This window comes from Ambystoma mexicanum, chromosome 1q (assembly GCF_040938575.1).
Source record: "Ambystoma mexicanum isolate Mex_15411 chromosome 1q, UKY_AmexF1_1, whole genome shotgun sequence".
In the NCBI taxonomy this organism is placed as follows: Eukaryota; Metazoa; Chordata; class Amphibia; order Caudata; family Ambystomatidae; genus Ambystoma; species Ambystoma mexicanum.
The window spans coordinates 782,095,975-782,115,381 of record NC_090922.1 but is presented as its reverse complement, the minus strand read 5'-3'; the positions used below and the strand labels follow the sequence as shown (position 1 = coordinate 782,115,381).

The following is a 19,407-nucleotide window of genomic DNA, read 5'->3' as shown; positions in this document are numbered from 1 at the left end:
ATATATATATATATATATATATATATATATATATATATATATATATATATATATATATATATATATATATATATATATATATATATATATATATATATATATATATATATATATATATATATATATATATATATATATATATATATATATATATAATACATTACTCACCGTAATCGTATTTCTGATGCTTGTATCTGCTTAGATTCACATGCTGTGCATAGGCCGACATCTAGTGGAAGCTGCAGAGTATTACAGTTTGTTTTTCGAAACTCGAAAATGGGCGTCAACACAGGGCATGCCAGGAATACTATCCCTAGTGTGATGTCCACTGTACCCATGATCCCTCACGCATCTAGGACCCTCAGATTGTATTTTTTCTGACATGAGGAGTAGCGGGAGTACAGATAATCCAAGCAGATAGATAGATAAGACTACAAGCATCCATGCGCCTTCTCTCAGAGGGGAGGAAGGGTGGGTTGCATGTGAATCTAAGCAGATACAAGCATCAGAAATATGATTACGGTGAGTAATGTATCCCTTCTGAGGCTTGTGGAATCTGCTTAGATCACATGCTGTGCATAGATTAGCAAGCACTGTTAGAAGAAGGAGGTGGGATGTGAGAAGGGTCATGAGCAGATAAATGTGTTAGAACTGCTTGTCCCACTTGAGTATCTGTCTTGGAATGGTTGTCAATGCAGTAGTGCTGAGTAAAGGTGTGAATCGAGCTCCAAGTAGCTGCTTTGCAAATGGTGTCAAGGGGTACATTTGCAATGAAAGCCAAAGTGGCCCCAATGCCTCTTGTAGAGAAAGTTTTTTCAGAAAGGGAGTAACAGCTGGATACAGTTAATCAACTTAGAGATAGCACCTTTAGAGACGCGATCTCCCTCTTTGCCTGTAGCTACGGAGAAAAACAGTTGGTCTGTTTTCCTTAGCGGTCTGGTTTTGTTTACATAGTATAGGACCGTCCTACGCACATCTAGAGTGTGTAGTTTCACCTCAGCCGAGATTTGTGGGTTTTGGCAGAAAGCCGGAAGCTCGATGGACTGGTTCACGTGGAATCTTGAAATTAACGTTGGTGAGAACCTAGGATGTCTATGTAAAACCAGTTTATCTTTATGAACTGTAAAGAAAGGATCCTGCACTGACAGAGTCTGAATTTCACTGACCCTTCTTATCGATGTAATTGCTACTAAGAAGGCTGCCTTATAAGTCAGGTGTTTGAGACTGCTTTTATGCATGGGCTCGAATGGGGGGCCCATGAGTTTAGCTGGCACCACGTTAAGGTCCCATCCTGGTGGTGGGTTAGAAATTGGAGGGTGAAGTCTTTTTACTCCTTCCATGAAGGCTTTAACCACTGGTACTTTCCACCACGACCCCTTGTTATGGGAGGTGGTGTATGCTGAAAGAGCGGCCAGGTGTACCTTTAGTGAGTTACAAACCAACCCTGCGTCCAGCAGGTGGAGCATGTATGTGACAATTGTGGAAGGAGTGCAATCAACAGGGTTGATTTGCTTATTCTGGCATCAGATAACGAATCTTCTCCATTTGTCAAAGTAGCAGTGCCTCGTGTTTGGCTTCCTAGACTCTCTTAGGATGTCCATACATCTCTGCTGCAAATTGAGATGTCCAAACTCTATGACCTCAGGAGCAATGCTGCAAGGTTCATCGAGATGGGTTGAGGATGCACATTCTGACCCTGGTGCTGGGACAGTAGGTTGTACCAGCCCGGGAGTTTGATGGGTTTGCACACCGCTAGTCTGCGTAAGTGTGGGAACCACGGTTATCTCGCCCACATGGGAGCAACCAGGACGAGCGTCATCGATTCTCTGTTCATCTTGTTGACCACCTTCCTGAGAGGTGTTGGTGGAAAAGCGCACGCAAACATCCCGGACCAGTTCATCCACCAGTGCGTTCCCCTGGGAGTCTGGTTGGGGTAACCTGGATGCGAATCCTGGGCACTGTCCGTTTTTGCTTGTGGCGAACAGTTCTATAGTGGGGAACCCCCACTGAGAAAAGATACCTTCTACGATTTCTCTGTGTAGACACCATTCTTGTTCTTCTGGGAGGGGATCTCAGCTCAAAGCGTCCGCCAGAGAATTGAGATCCCCTAGAACATGTTGAGACGATAGGAAGATGTTCCGTCTGAGTGCCCATATCCAAATTTTCTGGGGAAGCTTGGACAGATTTGGCGAACGAGTCCCTCCTTGCTTGTTCAGGTAAAACATGGCTGTAGTGCTGTCCGTCCGGATCTGCACTGACATGTTCAACAGGTAGGGCTCGAACGCTTGAAGCGCTCTGAATACTGCCAGAAGCTCTAGCAGGTTGATATGATTCTTGGCCACTGAGTGAGACCAGAGACCCTGAGCTGTGTGGGGGAGATGGTGAGCTCCCCACCCTGACAGGCATGCGTCTGTTGTGACTACAGCCAGTATCTCGGGATCGTAAAAGGGTTTCCCCTTGGACAGATTTTCTCTTGTCCACCAGTGAAGACTTTGTACAAGTGTTGGCGAAACGACCACTAGATCGTCCCACTGACCACTTGCCTGAGACCACTCTTTCGCCAGCCATTCTTGCATGGGACGCATGCGCAGGCGCGCGTGGGGGACCAGGTAAATACATGATGCCGTCATCCCCAGCAAACGCATTGCTTTGCGTACTGTTATCTGGTGACCGGCCTGATATTGCAGAATTTGCAGCAGTATATTCCGAATTCTTTCCTCTGATGGAAAGGCCAACCCCTTGTGCGTTTAGGACAGCTCCTAAGAACTGTTTGGAGGCGATTGGCACCAGACTTGACATTTTCTCGTTTATGGAGAAACCTAATTCGAAGAGGAGGTCGATCGTTCTTTGAATGTTTGTTCTGCAAATTACTGGGGTCTCCCCGGTGATGAGCCAGTCGTCCAGATAAGGGTACACTGGGATAGCCTCCCTGCGTAGGTGTGCCGCCACCACCGCCAGTACCTTGGTGAATACCCTTGGAGCCGAGGCTATCTCAAAGGGCAGTACCTTGAACTGGTAGTGCTGACTGTCCACCTTGAAGCGCTAGTAGCGCAGTATCTTTTGTGCGCTGGGAACATGGAAATATGAAAATAAGCATCTTTCATGTCCAATGTTGCCATGTAATCCCCCTTTTTTAGGAGGGGGATTACCTCTTAGAGAGTAGCCATGCAGAATTTTTGGGGCTTGACATACTTGTTTGCAGGCCTTAAGTCCAATACTGGGCGCATTGTCAAATCTTTTTTTGCACAAGGAAGTAAATTGAATAAATACCCTTGTTTACCTGGGGTCCCGGGACGAGTTCTATCGTGTCCTGTGCTAGAAGATTGGCAATCTCTTTAAGGAGGATCTTCTGGTGGTCTAATGAGTACTTTTTGACGTAGCGGGTGGTTTCGGGGACGCTCTAACAGTTCTATGCAGTATCCTGCGGACACTGTGGATAGCACCCATCTGTCTGATGTGATCCCTTCCCAAGCTTGGGTAAAGTTGGTAATGCGTCCCCCTACTAGGGATGCGTGAGAAGGGACCCTGAATGGAATGTCACTGTTTTGGTGAAGGCATGCAGCCGCTTCTACTGGGGCTGCCTCTACCCTTACCACGTCCTCTCTTATTACCCCTGCCATAACTCTGGGTAGACTGCTGGTTGTTGTTCCATGGTGTACCCTGCCCCTGGGAATAGTTTATTCCTCTCTGGGAATTTTGTCCGCGTGGGCAACGAAAATTGCCATTCCCTCTTTGATTCGGGGGTTTGTTGGTTAATTGGCCCAGGGATTTGAGAGTCTCGTACTCATCCTTGGCATTTTTCAGGGTGTCTTCTACCGCCTTCCCAAACAGTAGATCTGTCTCCACCGGTTTGTCTATTAATGATGCTTGTGTTTCGGGTTTGAACCCAGACTGGCGTAACCAAGCATGTCTTTTGATAACAGTGCTTTCTGCCATCAGTCTGCCAGCGTTATCCGTGTCATCAAAGGTTGCTTTTAAGATGCAACCAGACACGGCTCTTCGCTCCGACGCAACCCGTGCCAATTGGCCTTTTAAGGGTTCTGGGGCATAGTCTATGAGTGCCGCAACTTCCTCGCACTGGTGGCAGTTTTAACTCGCCAGTAGGGTGGTGGAATTGGCGATCCTTGCCTGGTAGGCGGAAGTGGAGGCTACTTTCCTACCCAAGCCATAAACCTTCTTGCTCTCCTTGTCGGGAGGAGCTTCAAACGATGACGGGTGTTCCCGCCCTCTTTCGTGTGTTCGCAACTACCAGGGAGTCCGGATTCAGTTGCCCCCTTATGTACAGCGGGGTCTGATTGGGCTGCCCTGAAAAGTTTCTCCATCCTGGGGTTTACCGCCCTGGTGAGGTTGGGATTTACAAGGGAAGGGTCTATCCTCCTTTGTATCGATTTAAGGATAGGGATGGCCTGGGCAACAGGTCTCCTTTCTCCCACTAATTCTTCGGCAAAGTCCCTCTCTTTCTGTGCTCCCTGGGTGTCAATGTGGAAGTGTTCTGCCGCTCTAGACAGAACTTCATTCAGGAGAGGTTAGTTGTCGACCGGGGAGTCGGTAACCGGGGGATCTTTGTCTACTGGGGAATCTACCCGGTAGGCTTCTGGGTCATCCTCTTCCCCCTCTTGGTCCTCATCATCCCCATAGTAGCCCGTCCCAGATTGTTCTCCCAACATGCCCAAATCAGGATCCTCAAAGTGTGGATCCTCATTATATTGAGAGTAGGGCTGTATACAGAAAGGGTCCGAAGACCGTGTTGGTGCTTCAACCCGGGACTTCTTACTTGGGGGTATCGGGTCCCTAGAACCTGAGGGTGAAGCCCCGTCAGGGGTATATGAGAGGAAGTGTTCAGGATTCTTGGCATAGAAGTCTGCTAAAGACGACATCCTAGACATAACTCGGTCTATGTCGTACCTAGACCATTCCCTTGATCTGGGAATGACTCTTTCGTGGGAGAGTTTCCCAGTCTTGTGCTGACTGGGCCTCTGTGTTAGTGCAGGGGTCTTTACAATGACAGAAGACTGAGACTTGTCCGTTTCTTTTTGCCTGTCTGACTGCTTCTGAGGTGTGGAAGAATTCTTCTTTTGTTGTTTTCCCCCCATCCCCATGGGTGGAAGAGTGTTTTCCCTGTTTATTCGCCCCTACGGAGCCTTTCGACGTCTGGCGTCGAGGTTCGGGGGTGGTGTACCTATCTCTAGAGTGTGGAGGTTGGGACTCGGGAACAGCCGTTAAGCGGTCTGCTAACGCCGACTCCTGGAGTGCGGCCTGGGGTTAGATGTCGCTTCGTCTTCCGACGATCGAACCTCCGTTACCTTAGGGAGCGAGGCACTCTTGGCAACAGTGGATGGCTGCCTGGAGTCATGCGGCGATCTAGATCGAGAACGCCCAGAGGACACCGATTCGGTGGACCGTTCTCTCTGTGCCTCTTTCCGAGAACTCGACGTGCGCATCGAGTCTCGGTGGGACTTATGTTTGGTGGAAGTGGTGTGGGTAGCGCTTGTGTCGCCGGGTGTTTTCCCCATAGCCGCCCTGCCAGACAACCTTCCGAGGTCGGGACTTGCGCTTGGCTGTCTTTCGACGCCACGTTGCCCTCTCCGTCCGAAAGCACGGCGTCGCTGCCATCGCTGAAGGCGCCCTCCGCTGCCATGGCCTCTTGACGCCTGGCGTGGTGGGCCCAATGCTTGATCGAACGGTCCTTTAGTGTTTTCGGTTTAAACCTACTACACGCTCTGCAGTTCGCCTCGGGGTGGTCCCTCGACAAGCAGAGGTTACACGTGGCGTGTCCGTCAACCCAAGGGTAATTGCGGTTGCACTTGGGGCAAAATTGGAAAGGGGTACCCTCCATACGCACCTTGTGGTAGCGGGCTAATGATTGTAGGAATATATAGAAGATGTACCTATACATAAAAGAGTGTAGAGTATGTGCCACCCCCCACTCTCCCTACTTGCAGGGTCGAGGCCAGAGGCCTTCCAAGGCCCGGGCCGAGGCCAGAGGCCTTCCGAGGCCCAAGTCCGTCGTGCAGCTGTCGACGGTTGATTCCTTCTCCGGGCCTACGTTGAGTGTCGAACTTCAGTGGCTCGACGTTGGGGTGGAGAAATGGGGAAATATTAAGATATTTTAGCAAAATTGTGGCTAAGGCCAGGAACTCCGCGGGATGCTTCCGACCAGTATGGCGGAAAAAAACAATCTGAGGGTCCTAGACGCGTGAGGAATCAAGGGTACAGTGGACGTCACACTAGGGATAGTATTACTGGCACGCCCTGTGTCTACGCCCAATTTTGAGTTTCGAAAAACAAACTAATACTCCGCAGCTTCCACTAGATGTGGGCCTATGCACAGCATGTGATCTAAGCAGATTCCACAAGCCTCAGAAATATATATACACATGTGTACGCATACATTTAAGAGAGTATTCTACATCATTAATAGATGTAAAACAGAAATGTTTGCAAAATGCTTATTTTTAATAAAGTCAACATGATATTGTGAACATTTAATTGTAAACATTAGATCAAACAGAAATAGATGAGAAAATGATAGCTCCTGAAGAAGGTACTACAATACTGAACGCAATGAGCAAATTTATTAAAAAGGATGGAATTAATAAACAGAATTGGTCAAGAGTGATCATTGAACATAATTTGTTACATTGCATTCTACGAAGACGAGCTTATTATGTTTATTGTTTTTCTATCCAACTGCATTGAATATATAATCAAACAGATTGAATTTATTTTGAGTTACTGAGCGATTACAGTATCATAGGTGTGCAGGGGATAGTACTGAATGCTTGGTTATAGGATACATGGTAGTTTTGTTCAGTTCTTTTTGTGAATTATTGTTTCATACTTTTGCAATTATAATTAAATAAAGGTTAAAAAAAACAACCACACCCTTTAAGAGATCAAGTAAATGCTCTATGGAGTGCAAAGAATGTGGCTATCACTATCACATGTGTTGTCACCGTATAGTACTTCCACACCATAGAAGCAAAACTTTAAAAGAGACTCACACATGGGAACAGCAATTACAATGGAATGGTAGAGCAGAAGTTCAAAGGGAGCTGGCACAGTAAAGAAGACACTAGTGTGTGTTGAGCTAGCCTGGGAAGTTTTCTGAGTATATAGTTTGAATTAAGCACAAAGAAACAACACTTACCATGTCCAAACTCTGTGTTGCAGAATCCAATAAACACTTTGCCTTCTCCAAACAAGTGTTTTTTTCTTTTTGCTTTACAGAAGGCAGCTGTTTTGGCATCAAATGTTGGGATGAGGAAGTTGCCCGATCACATTTTTTAATACTCATCCGTTTTTTACAGGCTTTTTGAAATGCCTGTGAGCGGGCAGCAATGCTATTGGTGCTCTCCTTTGGCAGGGTGACAATTTTGAAGCTATTGATCCATGTTGCAAGTTTATGAGGAACTTGTTTCTTAGCATCAGTGGTAGGGGCTTGTTCTGCTTCACTTTCTTCTTTATTTCTGGATTTATGTTTCTTTTTTCGGGTTCTCCCAGTCAAGTTTGCTAACTGTTGGCTGCCTTTATCCTTTCGGGGCTCTGGGGTTTCCTTTTTCGATTGTACATCTCCATGGCAGCTGCTCTTACTTGAAGAGCCTATGCTAGACCGGACACACTGTGGGTTTTCCTTGGGCTTCCTTGAGAACCAGCACAACTGGCTGTAACGAGACCCAACTGAAGTACTTCTTGTCATTACACTTGACAGATGGCCTTTCCCTCCAGAAACCGGAGCAATCTTTTTTGAAAGTACTTGTTCATTGTTATGCATTAAAGCGTCAATTTTTCGTTTCTTGATTGGAGAAAAATTGTCACTTTCTGGGCTAGAAAGATACAAAATTGAAACTTTCACTACATTATTAGCTTATAGAGAATCTGCATTTCTATTTCAATTAGAACCAAAAATGTAAATGGTCAGTATGCCATTGACCGACAACAGATGGTTACTGCCTCATGGCGAGTCAGGAGACCATCCCAGCTTGTGCCAGAACTCTGATCTCCCCTCCCCCCATCATCAACAGTCACAACTCGCCCCACCACCACCAACCAAAATTCTGCCCCACCACCAAGGAATTTGCAGGGTGATGTTTGGGCCAATTTACAAGATGATGAAATTGATCTTTTGAAGTTTCTTTACAGATTGAAGTACATGTACCTTTCTCCTTGTAACTTGCTCGCAGCCAGCAAAGTAGTATAGAATTAATGTTATCCTGTTCTTGGTTACCAAACTTTACATATTTTGTAGGTGCGCAAAGGGTGTATTAAAAAAACACTTACATTCATCAATAGGTTGCATTTTAGAGCAGTACTGGGAGAAAAAGAAGCAAAGACCAGCGAAGAATGACAGCTTCCCTTTTGCTTGCGAGAAACATAACATTCCTTCGATCTACATTCAATGTTTTAATGTCTCACAATTTGTTTCTTTTAATTTAGGCTCTAAAAACCTCTGCAATTATGAAATGCCACTTGAAACAAAATGCCCATATCACTTTGGACAGCTAACTTGCCACTGCTTACCACTAGACATGCATCTGTCCCACTAACTGGCAGGCTCAAATAGATCCTCCTTCGTAAAGATATTTGGACTATTAGAACGTAACATTTACAAGTGCACTGAAAAACCTTAAGAGCTAAAGAAAATAGTTACTCTGGATGCTCCTTTCCATCTATAGATTCCTATGGACCCCCCAGTCTTTTTGCTTATTTGTTTACCCCTGTTCTGGCTTTTGGATGTCAGTAAAGGTTCTGCTTTACTTCGCCTGCCCATTTTGCACATTCTTATGGGGAAATTGACTAGTCCCCAAGTCTGTGTGTACAGAGACTCTCTCTTTTGGAATTCTTGTATTTTTACAATTGCACACAAACATACAGTGAAGTGCCGTTAGGATACTTTGCATCATGTGACTAATCTGAGGTGGTTGTCGCTTCTCCCCTAGGTGGAGACCTTTCCCATGGGGCCAGGGTGATGCGTCCAAAATACAACAGTCCCCCTGGGGGTGATGAACCGAGGAAGGATCACCATGGGGCCACGGTGGTGCGTCCAAAATACAACAGTCCCCCTGAGGGTGGTGCACTGAGGAAGGATCACATGGGGGAGAAAGCCCCTAATGGGATTGGGGACGACTGCTCAGAAAATGTGATATTCTCCAGCGTTAGTACACCTAAACCCTTCCCAATGTTAAATTCTCATTCCCCTTCTTTTAATAGGGCCAATGTCTGCTATTGTCAAGTTAGTCAACCTAATATACTTGACAGTGTTAAACCATCAGAAAATATAAAACATGCAGCATATGGCTCTGCTACGAGCAGAAGGAAACCTAAACTTGGAAGATTCAAACATCAGGGAAAGCAAGGTATACTGCATATACCACGACTTCAAATATTAGGAAACCTAATCTTCATCACAAGACTGAAACGCCAAAATATGCTACATCTGACTTTGTTCTATGTACTGAGAAGAAGCAGATGGCAAGGAGTCCAAGAATCACTTTTGAGAAGTAGGGTCAGCACTCAGCGAATGCTATTGGCCCAAATCAATTCCCTTTTCCAGCACAGGAGTTTAAATATGCCACAGCTGATGTGTGGAGCGAGTCATCTTCCAAGGAGGAATCCGGCGAGCCGTGCAGTGGCGAAAGGGGTGAAAACCAGCAGGAGAAAGCTGAAAAATGGGAGGAGGAGATCCCGAGCGAGGCCCAGGAAGCAAGTTTGGTTCGGGCTGCTGCCATGTAAAACATCTGGGCATCCAGAGCACAGACAAAGCATCCATGAGAGTGAACACACCGCTGGGGAAGAAGCAGAAGCCCACAGAGCAAATGCAGACTGCGATGAATTGCTACACGCTATCGGAGCCTCCAGAGATGTTCCTGCTCCCCAGGAAACGTTAGTACCTGCCATAACGAAGCAAACAGGTAAGCGGGTTACACAAGAGGTTCTGGAGCTCCGGGTGAGAAACTGGGAGAAGTCAGAAGCTGGCACAAAAGGGTCTGTGACCCTGGGAACAAAGTGCAAGTCTGGGACCCGCACCAATATGAAAAACAGAATCAAAAGCTGAGCCGAATATTGCGAGTCTTGGACACGCACCCATGTGAGAGACCGAAAGAAAGCCAATAGGTATATTACAAGTCGGAGGACAGTCCATGAGAGGACAATTGCTTGGCAGGTGGGTAAACCAAGCTACTGCGAGTCTGGGACCCTCACCCAAAACAAGTGAAGAATATATAGCAAAACTAATACTCCGCTTGGTAAAAGGAGTGTGCCATGTCGCTGGGACAAACCGTGGAAATACTAGGAGTATATTCATGTGAACTGCGTATTGACCACTATATAAGAAAGTACAGGCCTAAGAGGTCACAGAAGGAGAGAAATACTACAAGATGGAATCTAGGGAAAAAACCCTACCCTTGGAGTCCTACAGTTTTGAACAATTTTTCTACTTTTTTTTATCCAAACCTTTATTTCTCATCTCAATTTGCATTTAAAGACAGCTTTGCGTTTCTTATGTCACACTGTATGCCACAATTTAATCAATTTCTTAAGATTTCAACATCAGTAGACAACTTTCTCCCCGCTTCCCTACTCCCCCCCCCCCCCACCAATCCTTAAGGGCGGCCCTTTCGGTCCTGCTGCTCATCCTTCGGCTCATTCCTGTTCCTCCTCTAAAAATCCCAGTGCCTGCAGTCTCTTTGGGATGTATAGGTGCACTGTGTCCCTAATTGCAAAGTTTATGAAAAGGGACCAAACTTTACCAAATGTCCTAAGCGTCCCTCGTATTGTCGCGGTCATCTTTTCCACATCCACGTTATCCCATATTGCATAGTACCACTGTATAATGGATGGGGGTTGCTTCCGATTCCACTGCTTGGCTATGTAGCACTTTGTGGCCATCATTATATTTGCCCCAAGTCTCCTCGCACTCCCCCCTACACTTTGTTGTTCATCAAATAGTGTGCCTAAGAGTATCTACACCCCTCCAAACTCCCTATCCACCTCCATTATTTCCAGCACCCTAGATTTCACTTCCTGGCAGAAATGTTTACGCCTCTGACACCCCCACCATATGTTCCATTGTTCCCTTTCCCCCACACCCCCTGCAGCACTCCTCGGATCTTATGGGGAACATTTTGTGAAGCCTCTCCGGGGTGTAGTGCCAGTGGTGCAAGAGCTTGTATTGTAGTTCTTGGTGTTGTACCGATGTGTATGAGGTGTGCCAGTTCCGTAGCACCTGGTCTCATTCCCTGTCGCTGAGCGTCTTCCCTTTAACCTTTCCCCATTTGTCCCTCAGAGCCCCTTCCTCCTCTTTCTCCCCACTTATGAAGATCTTATATATTGCTGAGATCAGACCTCCGTTATTCTCTGCGGATGCCATTAGTTTTTCCCATTCTGTGTGTTCCCTCGAGGCCCCTTCCATCATTATGGGGGTTCCCGCCCAGTGCCTTAATTGCTGGTATGCAAAACGGTCCTCTTCCTTTAAGTCCATTTCTCTTTAACAGTCTTCAAATGACCGAAATTGCTCCTGTCATAGAGGTCGCTGATCACCCTTATCCCCCCTTCTGTCCATCGTTTGAACCTACCATATTCTTTGCCCGGTGGGAAGGCGGGGGTACCCAAAGATGGGTGTGTGTGTGTGTGGCGACGGCCATGGTGCCAGGTTGTACCTCTCATTTAGCTTTTCCCAGATCCTCACAGTATTGCTGGTGATTGGGTTCCCGGGTAGCCCCATCGGCCTCTCTCCTTTCCAGAGTCCCGTCACTTTCCAGAGGTGCTCCCCCTCCACCGCTTGTTCCATACCTATGTGCTTCTTATTCTCCGCCCTTCCCCATTCCACCAGTGCCCTTAACTGCGCTGCCTGGTAATATTTCATTATGTGGGGCAGGCCATTCTCCCTGCGACTTATTCCTTAATAGTGTCTTCCTTCTTATCCTCGGCTTCTTCCCTCTCCAAATAAAGTTCATGATGCATTCCTGGATGTCCTTCATCAATTTCCCAGGCACTGCTAGGGGAATAGCCTGAAACCAATATAGTAGTCGTGGTAGTACATTCATTTTGATCGCCTCCACTCTTCCAAACCATAATACATATAACCCCTTGCTAGGTCTGCTTTAAGCTACTTTATCAATGGGTGGTAGTTAGTCCCCCACTATTTGTTTAATGGATGCGGTTAGGTTCACCCCGAGGTATTTGACTGGTCCCGACACCCAACTAAAAGGATTGTTTCTCTCCAGTCGGCTCCTTTCCACCTCCCCTATGGATAAGTTCAGGATTTCTGGCTTTCCAAAGTTTACTTTAAAGCCTGACACCTCCGAGTAGGCATTTATCTCTCCCATTATTTCGGGCAGCGGTTTCCCCGGCTCAGTGATCATCAAGATCATGTCATCCGCAAATAGTCCTATTTTATGTTGTGTCCCCGCCCACCGAACTCTGCAAATCTCCCCATTCCCTCTTATGCAGCTCGCGAAAGGCTCCATCACTAGAGCGAAGAGGAGCGGTGACAACCGACACCCCCGTTTTGTCCGCCGCCTTAAGGAAAATGGGTTTGTTCGCCTCCCGTTAACTTTTATCTTGGCTTGTGGACACTGATAGTTTGCCTGTATCATTCTAACAAAATGTGGTCCCTTTCCCATCTGCTGTAGTGTTTGTTCCATGAAGGCCCAGTTGACACGGTCAAATGCTTTCTCGGCGTCAAGCATCATCAAGCATGTGGGAGTGCCCCCCCCCCACCACTTTTCCATCCGGTCCACAACATGCAGTACCCTCCTTATGCTATCAAACGTGTTCCGTCCTTGTATGAACACCAGTTCTGGAAGTACCCTCCATTTAGTCTCGCCACTAGTACCCTTGCGTATATCTTAGCATCCACGTTGATGAGTGCTATGGGCCGGTACGAGGAGCACAAGTGTGGGTTCTTCCCCGCTTTTGGAATGAGTGTGCGCCATATTCATAGATTTGGTAACCTCTCCTACTTCCCTAAAGTGGTTGAATAGGCCTGTAAGGGTTTTAGACAATAAGTCCCGGAACGCTGTATAGAATACTGCCTCTTATTCCATCTCCCCCGGACATTTGTTTGGTTTTTATCGGGATATTGCCCTTTGCACCTCCTCTACCCCTATGGGCCGTCCTAGTTGGTACCTTTGCTCGGGGGTTAGCCTTGGTCCCTCCCATCCCGCTAGGTATGCCACTTGTTCTTCCCTTCCTATTGGGTCCTCCCCGTACAGATCTGCATAGAAATCTCCTACATTTTTTCTCTTCGCTCCCTCTGCTCCCACTTGCTTACCATCCTTGTCCTCGAGCATATCTATTAATGCTTTCTGTTCTCTAACCCTGATCTGTCTTGCCAATGCTGTCCCCACTGTTACCTTGTTCATAAAACCTCTGCCTGCTCCTTAGGAGGGTACTTTCAACTGCCTTGTTTGTCATCCATCTCAGCTGTCCCTTCGCATGGGCTAATTCCCTAGCTACTTTACTTGTGCCTTTTTCCTTGTGGCTCTTCTCCAGTTCCCGTATCTCTTTCTCTAATCCCTCATCACCCTCCCTACGCTCCGCCCGCATTTTCTTTGCAGCCTTTATAAAGTGTCCCTTTATGTGTTGTTTGAACACATCCCACCTCACCAATGGGCTATCCTCCCCTGAGTCTCCCCCCTCCCCCCACCCCCGACTCTGCGAACCTGCGTATTTCATTCACCATCTGCTGCCTCACCTCACGGTCTTTAAGTAGGTACTCCTCTAGTCTCCAACCCCCTTCCCTTTCAGAGTGTTTTCTCCCTCCCACTCTAATGTGACCGGTGCGTGGTCTGACAACGTCATGTTTCCCATTTGTATGCCCCTGGTTGATTGTAATACCCCTCAAGTTGCCATCACATAATCTAACCTGGAGTAGGTCTTATGGACATGGGAGTAGAAGGAGTAATCTCTTTCTTGCGGATGAAGTGCCCTCCATACATCACAGACTACGTCCTCTTGGAACCTAGCCCACAGTTGCCTGGACATCGTCCCTGTTGCATGTCCCTTCAGGCACCCCCCCGACCAATCCCAGACGGGATCTGCCGCAAAGTTAAAGTCCCCAGATATGATCATCTCTCCCTCGCTGAACTCACTCAGCTCTTCCAGGAACGCTACCAGAAATCCCTCTTGATCCTGGTTGGGGGTGTAGACTGATGCCCATATGTAATTCTGACCCTTCATTTTCCCTTTGACATAACATATTTCCCTTCCGTGTCCCGTTTAATCTTGGCCCCTTCTAGCCGTATCTTTTTATGGAAAAGGAATGCCATCCCTGCGCGCTTGGCTCTTGCCGTTACATGATATTGTAGCGGGTAGTTCCTGCTACATAAGCGCCCCTCGCCCTCCTTCATTAGGTGTCTCTTGCAAGCAAATTATATCAGGCCCCTCCTTGTCGATTTCTCTCAGGACTGCCACCCTCTTATTCGGGCTGTTCGGTGCCCTTACATTCCAGCATATCAGTTTATACATCCCAACTTGACTATGGGTCCTCCCGAGTTCTCTGGCACTGTACGATTCTTCCGAGTGGTTGAGCCCTCACTCCCCTGTTCCTTACCGCCCTCCGGACTGGTTAGATCCCATCCCTGGATCCATGTGCAGGTTCTTGAAGTGGTCCCCTCTTGGTGTATCGTGTGAGGCCTTGCCCCCACCCATCCCCCCCCCAATTTCTTACCACACATCAGGCTATATTGTAGCCTTTAAGTTCTTTTGTTACGAGCATAAACATTTCCTCCATCGTACTGCCTCGTGGTCCACCCATGCAGCCCTGGTCGAGCGTCGGGCGTCGTTTCTCTTGGGTGTATTTCCATGGTCACGCCTCTAGTTTCCTTTGGGGTCATCCCCAGGGCCCTCAGTCTGTCTTCAATATGGGCGACAGTCTTTTCCTCATTGCCCATGCGAAATTGTATCTGTGTCGGGAAGAGCCATCGGTATCTTCGCTTCCTCTTGTTCAGTTCCTCTGTGAGCGGCTTGAATGACAGTCTCCTAGCCAGTATATCTTGGGACACATCCTCACATACCTGCACTTCGCATCCTTGCACTTGGATCTTCCCCTTTGTCCTGGCCGCCTCTATCGATTGCGCACCTTATCCTTGTAGTTGTGCAATTTGACTAGTCTGTCTCGGAGTCTCACCCGTGGGTCCATCTTCTGGCCGCCCACTCTGTGTGCTTTCTCTATTCCCATGTTTCAGCCCGCTTCTCCTTCCACCAGGTTCCCAAACATTTCCTGCATACAAGCTTCCAGATTGGGGCCCTCCACTCCTTCCCCCAGGTTCTTGATTCGTTTGTTGTCCCTTCTCGACCTGTTTTCCAGATCCTCACACTTCTCTTCAAGGGCCCTTAGCCTGTGATGCCCATTCGGGCCCTTTTGTGTCCCACTCACTTAGGCGCTCTTCCATTACCATCACTCGCTCTCCCAGTGAATCAATGTCTCTACGATTGTTTGCGATGACTTGCAAGAATACTTCTCTTATACTCGCCCCCTCTGCCTTGACCGTTTCAGTAAGTTCACCTTTGAATTTGGCCAGTGCCGAGAGTAGATCTTAGGTGAGCGCCATTCCTCCTTCGTTCTGCTGTGACTGGTTGCCAAAGGGGAGTTTTGTTTGGATATGTCCCTCATTGCGTCCTTCCTGTTCTCGCTCTCCCAGGTTAGGATTCCTCTTCTTTGGTCCCATCGGCTTTCACCCATTCCATAACCGCCTTTGTCCCTGCCCACTGGGGCCTGTTATCCCTGCTTGCCCCAATATGATCTGTCCAGGGCTGGTGTGCTGGCCCCTGACGTTCGTTCTTCGCTATCCTGTTTCCCCAGTCTTATACGCCACGCTCCTTTGGTTTCTCCTCTCCCCACCCTTTTCTTTTCCAGCACTGTGTCCTCCCTTAGTGTGCTCTAGGGTTGTTCCCCTTATTTCCTCTGGTCTCAGCCTCTTGCTGCTTCAGTGTTTCATCAATGCTTCCTTCCTGGGGTTCTGAGGTTTCATCCCCCTCTTTCCCCCCTGGGTCCTCTGTGCTTGCTTGACCCTAGGTGGTTGCCCTTCTCCAGAGGCCTCCTGCTGCGCCATTCCCCCGGCCATGCTCTCCTGGCCTTTTCCGGGGTGGACCCTACTGTTGGGCAGATTGATAGGTTCTCAGCTTGCTGTGGGCCCCTCCCGGTTTGCAGTGGGCTGGGGGATGTATCACCAGCGCATCGTTCCTACCTGCCCCCCTTATGCAATCCTCACTGGTCTCCTGGGGCTGCTCCGGCTCAGCAGCGTTGGGGCCACCAATATGGGCTCTCTGCCGGTAGCCCTTTCCTATTTAATGCCCATTACTCTTCCTGGGTGTCCAGTTCCACAAGTCACCGCAGTGCTTCTGTCTTCCACCTGCGGGCTCCGTGTATCACCGCGGCGCTTCTGTCTAGCTCTTACGGTCCTCTCTCGATCCTCCTCTGGGATCCATCCTCTAGGTCCTGCTTTCCCTTGCTGCCGAGGCACCAGCTATGCGGCAGGAGGCTCTCTCCCGAGATCTGCTGCTTCCTCTTAACTGAGCTCCCGCACGGTCTGATCGGGTTCCGCCGCAGACCTGGGCTTCCCCTGTCTGCCCCCTCTCCAGTGGGTCGATCCCTCTGCATGAGCGGGAGGCCTCTAGGGACACAGTGTTGCTGGTCCTCCTCTCCGCTAGGTCCGTCTCTGCCTCCCCCGCTCGCTCCATTCCTTCTCCGCTGGTTGGGGAAACAGTTGGTTCCCCGCTCCTCCTGTTCAGCCTTTGTGTCATGTCTTGCGGTCCCCGCTGCGTCAATGGGAGGCCCCTCCTACTGCCTCCTCCGCTTGGGAGGCTCTGGGTGCACTCCCTGTGGTCCGCCTCTGGCCTTTATCGGAGCCTTGCTGCTATTCTTCCTCCGCCTGTGGCATCTCCAGTCAGAGTTGGACATTGCATTCTGGCGCTAACCGCCGCCGGGCACCATTTTCTTGCGGGACTCCAGCCGTTGCCTCAGCCGCACCACTCTCCCTTTCTCTGTCCTCCTTCGTTGGATTTCCCATGGCTTCTGCTCCCTTGCGGGTTCTCTCCTGCTACAGCTCACTTTTCATTTGTTTATTAACATGCCCAATGTTGGTATTCTTCCACGGCGTATCTGGCAGGTACGGAGTTTCACACACACACACACACACACACACACACACACACACACACACGCGACCACTCAGCCCGCCATCTTGGCCACGCCCCTGCTACCATTTTTTTTTTGTTGATAAAACATTTTTTATCATCATTTAATCAGAATGTAGACCTAACAACCCAAAACCAAAAGAGGCACAAAAGAAAAGATAAGAAGAAAAAAGAGGCAGCTACAACAGATGAGGCCAACTTGGCCCATTCAGCAGTATTGAAATATCTTGCGTTACCGTTCTCACGGGACACACCTGCGGTTTACAGTATAGGTGTTCAAAGTGGGGTCTCCCAAGGCTATATGCCTCAAGGCCCTCCCTCTTCCCATGCCGCCCATATTTTAGAGACTTTGTTGGGACAACCTCTTGCATTATAAATCCGTCTTTCAAACATAGCACATCTGTCCATGTCCATCGCCCATTGCTCCATTGTCAGAGATTCGGGGACTCCCCATTTTTGTGCAATGTTCCGTTTCATTAGGGCTGCCGCCGTATGCAATAACAGTTCTTCCCACTTGTTCAGTTCGTACTCTCCTGGGACTCCCAGGATTAGGACCTTCAGGTCAAGTTCTATTGATTTGGAGAGTATCCGGGCCAGTTCCCGACAACAGGCCTCCCAGAAAATTCGGATGCGGGGACAGGACCATAGTATGTGAAAGAAGGTCCCCTCCTCATTCCCACATCTAAGACAATTCGGGTTTGTTGCTCTCTTCCACCCGAACAGTGCGGTTCTAGGATAATACACTCTGTGCAGTACTTTAAGTTGCACTAGTCTGAGTCTCGAGGAGATAGCATTTTTCCCTGGGGTGCATTAGTACCGGTATCCAGTCCTCCGGGTCAATATCCCCTACATCTGTTTCCCACCTGGCCTTTAAGGTGGTCAATTCAGGAGTCGCAAAGGATGTAATGGCATTGTATAGAGTGGATGTAACGCTCACCTGGTTCCCACGGGGGCGCTGGTCTAGTCTGGATTGCTGTGGCCTCTTCTAGCGTGATGCGCAGGACCCGGAACACCGATTGGACAGGACCTCCAAATCGTGCTTGCCTGGCCCGTAGGAATATCCTTCTGCAGATGAGAAAGGGGATCAACAGTCTGCAGAAAAGTGTGCTAGCTCCCCCCTTTCCCCCTTCGTTCCTCTCTAACTTCCTCCAAACCCCGGTTTAAGCTCACCTTATGGTTTGGAAGGATGAACTCTCCATCCTGCTTTTGGTGCAGGGGCGCACGTTTGTCCAGTTACTTCACTGGTTTTCAGAATGGCGCTGGCAAAATCCACTTGACTTTCCTGAGCGATGCGCCGTAAGTATGAAAGTTCAAAGTTCAAGTGAGGCCCCCTTTATGTTGTCTTTCTAACCTGTGATCTGTCCTTTATTTCATGTGCAGAATGAAGGCGATGCGTCGAGGGGTTAAACTGCCGAGGTGAGTAGTGATGAGGGCGATCCCTCTAAATGTCCTCATCATTCCCCAGAAATGTCTCTTGTCCTTTCCCCATAGGGGCCGGGGTACGGTACCTGCCAACGGGGCGGCGCCAACCCGAAATGTGGAAGAAAAGCCGCTAAGTATTATGGCTGTTAATCAGGCTTTCCTTCTGTGTTCCTTCTGCTCACCTTTTGTTTCTTCCTCTCTCCCATAGGTGCAGAGTTGTGGTGTCCGATGCTGACAGCTGCGATGGAGCCGGGAGATGTCTCGAGGACAGGTGAGAGAAGCGTGGCGCTGCAGCGAGCAACGCAATGCTTTTAAATGGAAGTCTTTCTTCAGGGATGCTGGCGAGAAGATTCCGGATGCAGGTAAGAAGTTTGAAATAGTCCTTGGTTTTCACCTTTCTCTTCTCTTCCTTCCTTGCAGGTCTTCCAGGTTCGAGGCGGGCGTGGCTGGAGTCCAGGAGCAGGAGCAGACACGGTGAGCGTTAAGCTGCAGGAAGCAGAACAACGCGAAGCATGAGCTGCTGTCTGGGCATGGCTTAAATAGCCTCCAAAGAAGTCCCAAGTATGTATCCTTCCCCAACTAGGTATGTATCCTTCCCTGGCCACGCCCGAGTGAAAAAATAGTCCCTATGAAAAAATAGTCCCTTTCAGGTCTCAGGGAGGCCTGAAGCGTGCAGCATGGTCTGCATCAGGTAAGTGCACAAAACACCTCCCTTTATGAGCCTATGGCGCCAGGACTGATGTCCAACATGAGCCTGGCGCCAAAGGCGCAAGGACTGATGTCCAAAGAGCCCCTGTAAGGGGCCGCTGGGCTTTTACCCGAGGGCATGATGCCTGCTTCCGGGGG

General features: G+C 48.6%; 1 protein-coding gene across 3 annotated transcripts in view; it reads right to left on the bottom strand.

The window, feature by feature from the left end:
- The window catches only part of SWT1 (SWT1 RNA endoribonuclease homolog), a 2,657,341-nt gene that overhangs the window by 2,406,256 nt on the left and 231,678 nt on the right, over nt 1–19,407 (bottom strand). For all 3 annotated transcript variants that reach the window (XM_069641360.1, XM_069641359.1, XM_069641361.1), the window contains exon 4: nt 7,151–7,826. In XM_069641360.1, the coding sequence (XP_069497461.1) occupies nt 7,151–7,826 (676 nt within the window). The remainder of the gene's footprint in view (nt 1–7,150; nt 7,827–19,407) is intronic.